This window comes from Pristiophorus japonicus, chromosome 13 (assembly GCF_044704955.1).
Source record: "Pristiophorus japonicus isolate sPriJap1 chromosome 13, sPriJap1.hap1, whole genome shotgun sequence".
NCBI classification, from domain to species: domain Eukaryota; kingdom Metazoa; phylum Chordata; class Chondrichthyes; family Pristiophoridae; genus Pristiophorus; species Pristiophorus japonicus.
In genome coordinates this window covers 32,488,393-32,497,655 of record NC_091989.1, presented here as the reverse complement: position 1 = coordinate 32,497,655, position 9,263 = coordinate 32,488,393, and the positions used below count along the sequence as shown (strand labels likewise).

General features: G+C 40.2%; 1 protein-coding gene across 1 annotated transcript in view; it reads right to left on the bottom strand.

Annotated features, from left to right (window-relative positions):
• The window catches only part of dnajc2 (DnaJ (Hsp40) homolog, subfamily C, member 2), a 46,271-nt gene that overhangs the window by 295 nt on the left and 36,713 nt on the right, over positions 1-9,263 (bottom strand). The window contains exons 11-16 of the mRNA XM_070897327.1: positions 5,740-5,828; positions 4,514-4,583; positions 3,319-3,500; positions 2,841-2,941; positions 2,240-2,350; positions 161-315 (exon numbers count right to left, since the gene is read on the bottom strand). Of these exons, the coding sequence (XP_070753428.1) occupies positions 161-315; positions 2,240-2,350; positions 2,841-2,941; positions 3,319-3,500; positions 4,514-4,583; positions 5,740-5,828 (708 nt within the window). The remainder of the gene's footprint in view (positions 1-160; positions 316-2,239; positions 2,351-2,840; positions 2,942-3,318; positions 3,501-4,513; positions 4,584-5,739; positions 5,829-9,263) is intronic.

Below are 9,263 nucleotides of genomic sequence, written 5' to 3'. Positions count from 1 at the left end.
CATTAGACTTGATTCAATGGTTTTTAAATCAGTTATCTAACAAGGCAGGTACTTGCAAGTCTAAGTTTTATTATACATGCTAACTTAGCATTCATCTATTTAAGGTTGCAAATGTTGTGGTTTTTAAAAGGAGCAAGAACTGGCTCAGATTTTTCCTTACCTTGTATCTCTTCATGCAATCTTTCTTGGTTCTTCCTGGAACAGTTGCTGCTATCTTTTCCCATCGTTCGGGGGTGTTTACTGGGTAGGTTTTTAGTGCTTGTTCCAGAAGTTTCTGTTCTTCTGCTGTCCAAGGGTTAATGTCACATCCAGGCACTATGACACAAAACAAAATCATCTCTTCACATCTGTAAAGGTTTTACAACCAGTAAAGTGAGGTTTTGGTCCTTGTAGTCATCTCTATTATACCACCCAAAATACAAATATAAAAACAGCATTAAATAACCAGTTGTATATTGTACACAAAGTAGGCATCTGGGAAGCATTTTAGAAACCATACCAAGGCTTATTCTACCACCACTCATGCACTTTCCAGCAGTGGTAGTATCAGGAGCAGGAATGTGTTTTTCCCTCCCAGGTTCAGGAGATTATGTAACTAAGGACATACCACAGAGTAACTCCCATAATTTTCAACGGTATTGGAGTCTCACTACCTGTTCTAAATTGAACTTGAAATGACCTAATTTCCCCTAAAGGAAAAAGAAAAAAAATACAAAAATGGCCCACCAGCCATAAACCATTCCAAACTTAAGTGCTCAATGGCTATGGGACCTGCTGATTTTTTCCCCTCTGCTATTGCAATACAACATTTTGGCCTTTAAGGGAATCAATACATCTTTCAGCTGTGTATGTTTAATTTGATAGGATGAGGTTTGATTTTTTTTAAACAAATCCTCAGTAGTCAATTAGCTGTGATCTAATTGCTCTATGTTGCCTTAAATTTGTGTGCATGTTCTCATCAACAAACCACACTAGGTGTTGGTATCTAAATGATATTTGGGCAAAAACAGCCTAAAAATCTCCAATGGCTCAGTTAGTCAGTGCTCTGCCATGTGCATATCGAGTCATACAAAGCAGGATGGTGCTAAATTAGATGAAGTCAGCCATTGTGGTAGAGGTAGCATCGTCACTCAGGATGTGGGGGGGGTGGGGGTGGGGGCAGAAATCAGTCCGAGTTCCTACTCTTGATCATTATCCAGTAACCCTTACTAGAGTGCACAAGTGGACACAAGGTGAAAACAAACAGGTTTGGTCATGGTATCAACTGCAGTTAAATAGCGTGTCACTTGGTGCTCAGGAGTGCCCGTGAACTTATATCTCAATGGGAGTTGATGCCTTCAGGAGAGGGTGGCAAATAAAACCTGTATTGAACTCTCATATTTGATTTTTTTTTTTAATTGGAGTGGCTCAATGCTATAACCATTACTTTTTAAAATAAAATATGAACTTATTTGCCTTCCTGATTGAGCTGATTATTTTTTTCTAAACTGAATCCTGAGGACCCATGCAGTATAATAGCAACCATATTAAACTTTTTACTATGTTTACATAAACTGAAAGACACACAGAATTACAATTGCAGATAGTTATCATTCAAATGGGTTATTTTATGATTTGAATATTCTTTGCTATAGAATGCCAGGGTGAAGTAATGATGGTAGCACTGGGCGTAATGATGCAATCATTCAAAAGTACTATGCAACACTATTGCATTGGCTTAAATAACCTTTTTCCTGTAGCATATTGGTACCAATATATTAAGAGTTTAGTGACAACACTGCACTCTTGTGGTTCAAGCAGTCAGTTGAAGTCTTTGTTGAGAAAATTACTTTCACTGATTCTCGACATGATTTCACAATATATGGGTTATTAAAGTTTACAACAATGATTCTGATGTTGAAATTTGCTTCTAATGCACAATGTCATGAATAGCATTAGGAAACAGTGACAGATGGAAGTAGTCTTAACGTGCCCATGAAGCAGATCACAAGGTATGGGAGGGTGTAACAAGAGTTTGTTTCTTTACAAACTCACCCATAGTATCTCCTCCAATCCTGTTATACTCCTGCTCTCAAAATAAAAATTAAATCTAAACTGTATGCTTTCAGCTTGATCATCTCCCCAAACGAATACATCAGCTTTGAGTGTTTGTAAATAAGAGTGGACTTGCATAAATACTGAAGTCAACACTGCAGATTGATATAATCTTTAAGAAAAGGTAACAAAGACCATTTCTTACCCTCAAATCTCTCTGAAGGAGTTACTTTATCCACTGCTGCAACTGCTGTACTGTGTTCTTTATTGAACTTTTCAAATGCCATTTTGTTTATTTCATCTTTTTGTAGAGGATCTGAAGGATAAATAGAAATTAATAAAAAGCTACCCATTTTTGTTGATCTTTATATGGCTAGAACATGGTCCAAATAAGAAAGGTGAACTGACAACTGAACTATAACGTTAACTATCATATGATTTTTAATATTCCTTCCTCGGAATGTCTCGACATGGAAACACTATTCATTACTTTCAAAGTATAGGTACAGATACACATTGGAAATCTCAGGAATGAACCTATAATGCACGGGAGCTTCATGCTGCACCACTGCCATTGATCAAAGTAATACTGAATATTCAAAGGTAATAACAAACAACATGAATGTTTTCTTCTGACTGTAGTCAACATTTGCCTGATCACTCTCTTCCTCCTCCTACAACTTATGATGCTTTACCTTGTAAACAATGATTCAAGCTTCGATTTTCCTATCACTACTTTCACATTTATTCCAAATAGGTGGAGCAGGTTACACTGAAGATTGAATAAAAGGTGGTCCCGTACTTACCAAGTTTTTGTAAATTCTTGGCTTTGTTGATTACATCCTTGGCTGTCCTTTTGATTACACTTGTTGAGTGTGAATTAATAAAATTAGCAATTACTTCCCACCTGAAAAAGAATAGTTCAAAATGATCACTAGAATTAATTACTCGATAATTTTCACAGGAAAAAGCAAGTGGGTGGGAGTCAAAGTTGTTAAAATCTAAAACCCGACTATAACCCGTCCACTCTCAACTTTTACTCGGGGACGGAGGCGGGGGAGGGGACGGACGGACGGGGATGATGACGACGACACAGTGGTATTTTAAATATTGAGGCGTGAAGCCTCTAACTGCAGGCGGCTGGGGATCCCAGGGCTCGGGATTCCCAGCAGCTGTAAAAAGGCAGCCACAGCCTCGGGGAGCAATCCTTGTACAGAACCGCAGCCAGTGAGAAACAGTCTTACAAGAATAGTTATTTATTCAACATGTTTTGCCGTGTATTACCTTGCATTAGTTCCTGCAGGAAAGATATTTACACCTTTTATCAAGAGTTGCAAATCATCCTCCAGCCAGGCTTTGCTTCCTCCTCCACATCCTGCGGCATGATCAGAGCTTTTAGTAGCCTGGCGCATTCGAGCCTCAGCTTCCTCCTTCTCTTTTGCTAACTGTGCATTCACCTCTTGGATCTTTAGAGTAAGTTAAAATTAAATTAGATTGTCGCTCATTCAATATCACATTGTCCTCAAATTCTTCTTCAATACAATTATTTGGTATCAACTTTTTCCTCACCTATACCTGCTACAGGTGCCATCACCCAGCACTCTTGTTGGAATTAGCTTTTGAAGACAAGTATGCATTGTTCAAGTTTTGTTCATTGTTGCCATTTAGAAAAAGAGGCACCACAAAAGGCACTGCAATGTGCAAGTACTTATAAAAAATAGCCTGTTCAACTACCACCAAATTATTGTATTGCCTGATGCTTTCCTCTGGTGGCAAGTGGGAGGCACACACGCATTATTTTTGCATGACCAAACCAGACACTGAAAACAAATTATTTTAAATAAGAGTATAAAATACGCAGCCTATGATTGCTGGAATTACATATTTACAAATTTACTGATTCAATTTCACGATATTTTAACTTGTATAAACAGACAATTCCAAGGCACAATGGCAATAATTATTGATGCCCCAAAAGTGTTACGCTCAGTTAATTAAGTTACTTCGTATGTAAATAAAACTAACTGCTAAGGCAGAAGAACAAACCAAGGACAAATGTGAACTTTGTTTACATTATCAACCTCAAGTTAGTAAATCAGTGTTAGCATTAATACATTACCTGTACCTAGTGTTATATTGTGGGGTGGTGGAGAAAGAAATCTTACTCCAATCAATATACTTTCTGTTGTGATGTTCTTAATTTGTCCAAGCTTTTCTTGCACACAGTTCCATGCCCTTGTCCTACCTATCATAATTGACTTTCATCAGAAAGTTTACGCAGACAGACCCCTCATCAGTCTCTAATTGAAAGGACATGAACTCCTGCAGAGTTTAAAATTCTATGAAGCCTTACTGACTTAAGAGTTCAGAATCCACAACTTTAACCTAAATAAGATCCATGCGTCAAAATAGTCTGGTGTTAACAGCAAAAGGTTGCTCTCTTTCCCCACCCCCCCCACAACCCCAGCAAACATTATACCTGTTTCTCTACTTCAGCTTGGCCTTCATCCCTTGTACTTGATGCAAGTACTTCATTTAAGGCTTGTAGGCTGGAAAGAAGGAAAACATGAAAACACATTGAAACCTACTAAACAAAATGCCATTGTGCTTTTAGAGCATTAATTATACATAAATACTTTTGGGTCGAGTTAATCTAGTCTTAAATGGACACAAGAACAAAGTCGGCACCTACTCAGCAGTTTTGCTCCTAGGATGCCACAATGCTAAAGTGTTATACCACAGTTAATGTGAAGCAGATTGTTGCACTTTGTATTTTTACAAACTTGCATTTATACATCTTGAGTAGAAAATCATTCCATATGTGCTTCACAGAGGTGTACAAACAAAATGGACTCCAAGCCAAAGAAGAAGCTATTAGGAGGGATGATCAAAGGCTTGGTCAAAGAGATGGACTTCAAGGAGATTGTTAAAGGGGGAGAGGGAGATGCAGATAGGGATGGAATTCTTATGTGGGGCAAAGAGAGAGGGGAATGCATAAAAACATGGATGAGGGCTTCATGGGCTGAGGGAAGGAGGGAGGTGGGTGATGTTAGAGGTGGAAATCTTTGTGATGAAGAGGATATGGGGTGAGGAGCTCAGCTTGGGGTCGATTAGATGCTGAGGCTGCAGACAGTCTGGTTCAACCCGAGACAATGGCCAGGGAGGGGGATGGAGTTTGTGGCATGGGCCAAGTAATAAAAACACCATTTTATGTATTAAGTTCAAATCGCCAGTACAGGTTGAGCATCCGAAATCCAGAAACCTCTGGACCGAGGCCGTTCCAGATATTTCCAGATTTTGGAACGTCTTTGCCACGGCCGAGGTAGGTGGGGTCGGGCAGCCGAGGTAAGGGGGCGAGGCCGGGCCGCCGAGGGAGAAGTCGGACCACCGAGGGGGGGGGGGGGGGGGGGGTCTGGATTTCGGAACATTTTCCAGTTTACGGACTGCCCCGGCACAGATCGGCCCGGATTCCGGAACATTCTGAATTTTGGAACTCTGGATTTCGGACGCTCAACCTGGATTTGCATTATTTGTAGTTTTTGTTTCTAGCAAGAAACAATTGAGGGAAATCCTGAATTGCTTCTCTCCCAAGGATACTTCATAGAGACACAGAGCATAGGTATGAACTCAAATTTAAAAATAAATTAATAGCAAATCATTCACCTGGAATTATGCAGATAAGAAATTAAAAAAATATATATCTACCTCATTAGTTCAAGTCGGTCACAGAGTTTCTCCACAACCTCCATCATTTTCACATTTTCAGTATGATTATCAGTGAAGTAGTTCCAATTCTTTAAAAATAAAAGAGTGATTGACTCTTACAATACAATAATCAGACTGGAAAGTCCAATGATTTAAGCCAGCAGTGATGATAATGACTACATATGCCAGTAGTGTTGATGCTGTACATTTCTCAGAACTACTTGTACAGTGGTGGTAGCAGTATATTTAGAACATGGATAGCAGGGTGTGATTTCAAGACCAAAAGCTGAGATGGTAAGTGCACTGACTAGTGCAATACTGAGACAAAGAACTCAGGAAGACCAAAATTTAAATCCCTGGTTATTAACTGATAGCCAAGGCAGTGGTGAGGATGCTATTGGTGGTCTTGAGTGCTTCATCTCTAAAGGGGGCAGTGAGAGAGGGGGTGGGGGATTAGTTGGTTTCCACTCCTGATTGCTACCCCTTGCTAGAATGTGTACAGGTGTGGATAGAGTCAGGCTCAGTAATTCTGGCCCTACACAGCCAGCTAACATTTCTGAGCTTCCGCTAAAGAACGACCTCTCGGATAGGATAGCTAGGACTGCTGACACCCTAGGAACTTTATCCCAGTATGAGGCAGCATCTTCATAACAGAAGATGATGGAAAACTAGGGTGAAAGATAGCTTGATGTACTGATTTAAAGCCCCAAAGACACTGCCCTCTTTATAATAAATTTCAGAGATTCTTGCTTGGGTCAATAAGTTTTTTAAAGCCTTACTTTAGTTGCGATCAGTCTGCAAGCTGTGGGTGTTTAATATTAGTTTTTTTTTAAAAAGATTGTAGGCAGACAAAATATAGTAGGGTGAAATAAAAGGTAGAATTAAGCTGAGCCAGTGATTACTTTATGCTCTAGACTTTAAGGTATTGTTATCCATTGCAATTTTCTGTTTAAAACTGTCAGCTAAGATCAGAGAAGGACAGTACACATGTGACATTACTGGAAGTTCGGTGAACAAATGCGGTGATTTATTGAAAAACAACTGCATATCCAGTATCCATTATAGTGTTCCATATGGAGTCCAGTGTGCAATTCTGGTCACCTAATTATGGGAAGGTGATCATTGCTTTTGAAATGTAGAGAGAAAGGGAAGACAATGATAAATCTAGGTCTGAGCTTAAATTCAGAAAAAACATTGAAAGTAAGTTGGGCTTGCTTTCTATAGAAAAGAGAAGTCTCAGAGGTGACCTAATTAAGGTTTTCAGATTCATAAAGGGGGAAATTAACCAAGTTGGTAGAAGCAAATTGTTCATTATGGTGAAGGGCCTAAACACAATTTTAAAAAATAAGGAAGAGAAGTCACTTTTTTTTACACTGGGGTAAGAGCTGTACAATAAGTTAGCAGGGGAGGTATTGATGCTGACAGTGTAAATGAGCTCAAGAGAAAAGTTGATGCATGTCTGGAGAGAACAGAGATTGAGATATGGTGAGTTGATGAGAAAGTGACTGGGAGGGGTTGGACATGTTTGGACAAACAACCTTTTGCTGTTGCCAAAAATTCCCATGCAAGAAAAGACAAGCTGGAATAAAAGGCTTCTCTAATCCACAGCAATTACGACTTGCACTTATACACCATAAAGACATGTTCAAGATAATTCACAAATACACACAATTAAAATAGATGCTGAGCAATGAAGGAAGAGTTCAGGAGGAGTGATTGAAGGCCACGTGGAAGAGATAGATTTTGTGAAGGTTTTAATAGACAGAGAGAGAGCTGCAGAGGCAGTGAGGGAGTTTCAAAAAGTAGGAATGAAGCGACTGAAGGATAATCAGGTGAAGGGAAAGATGTACAGAAGACGGGAGTTACAACATTCATGAGGGAATATAGAGCTGGAGCAGATTGCAAATATTATATAGAATATGCAGCATAGAAACAGGCCATTCAGCCCAACTAGTCTATGCTGGTGTTTATATTCCATCCGAGTCCACAGAGTGGGGCAGGCAATGAAGGGTCTTCTAGATGGGGATGAGCATTTTCAATTGATTGTGTAGAGGGCAGTGAGGTGGGCGAGCGCAGACAGGAGTTTTGGACAAGTTGGAGTATATGGAGGGCAGTGAGTCGGAGGCTAGAAAGGGGAGTGTTGCAGTAGTCAAATCCACACGTGACAAAGGAAGATAGAAGGGTTTCAGTGGCAGGTGGCAGAGGTGGGGTGGAGGTGGAGATTGTTGCAGATGTGGAAGTATGCAGCCTTAGTGATAATCAAGGACGAGAGGTTTAAAGCTCAGCTCATGGCTTTACAGGACACTAAGATTTTGAACACTCTGGTTTAGCCCGAGAGCACAGCGGGAGAGGGGGACGGAGTCAGTGATGGGAGTAGAGTTTTTAAACGGGAGCCAAATACAATCGCTTCCAGATATCAACCATAAAAGGGCAGTCTTATGGACAACATTTATGCAGGATGCAATGGTCAAATCATAATGAACATTGCAGAAAGGTCAAGGAGGGATAATGCATGATACTAACAATCATAAAGGAGGGTGTTCATGACTTTGGATAGGGCTGTTTCAGTGCTTGTGATAAGGGTGGAAGTTGGATTAGAGAGATGTACATGGAGCTGGAAAGCAATAACACATTCGAGAACTTGAGAGAAAAGCGAGATTGGAGATGGGGTGGTAGTCAATTTTCCCTCTAATTTTTTTTGGCACCGTGCGGGCCATTCAAAATACTCCGCATGCACGGTTTTTGCATTGAAAAGCCAGCTGAGCAGGATCTCTGGAGCACTACACAGCCGCTTAAAGAGAACGGTGGTGGTAGTTGAATAGAACGATGAGTCAAAAGTGGGTCAGTTTGAGCGGGGTGGTGATGCAATATTAGTTCTGAAGGGGTGGAGAATAGCGCCAGAGGAAAGGAAACCAGTGACAATATCTGCTAGCACGGGAGCCAGGACTAGCTGCATGGTCGGGAGTCGAGTGAGGAGAATATCAAGAGAGCAGAGGTGTGTCTCATGAGTTGAGCTTGGAATGGCGGGGGAGGGGCAAGAAGTGGAATAGTGAGCTGGAGAAAGAGCCCTAAAAAATATCTTGAATGAGATGCCTGAACTAAAATGCATAGAAAATGGTGCATGGAAATCATTTGACACAGATTTTACTGTACAGGTTTGTCCCACTCAGCTATCATAAAGTGACTATCCAGACAAAATAGTCTTCCTCCATTTAGATCATCAAAACCCTTCAAACTGGTCCTGACTTTTAAATAACAGTTAATGTTGTTTCACAATGCATTAGTTAGGTTTGAAATATCTTGTTTCACAATTTGCCAGCTGTAATTGTAGATGATATATTATGTTTAATGACGGAATGTAGGCATATCACATCACAAACACCGCAGTAGCTGATTCAGCCATTGTGCAATTGATACCAACATGGGAACATCTGGAGAGTCGTAGAAAATATGAGAGAATAGCAGCCTGGAGGCAATAAAAACTTTCAAGAGGAGGGATGGGGAAAATGACCTGCAAAGCAGAG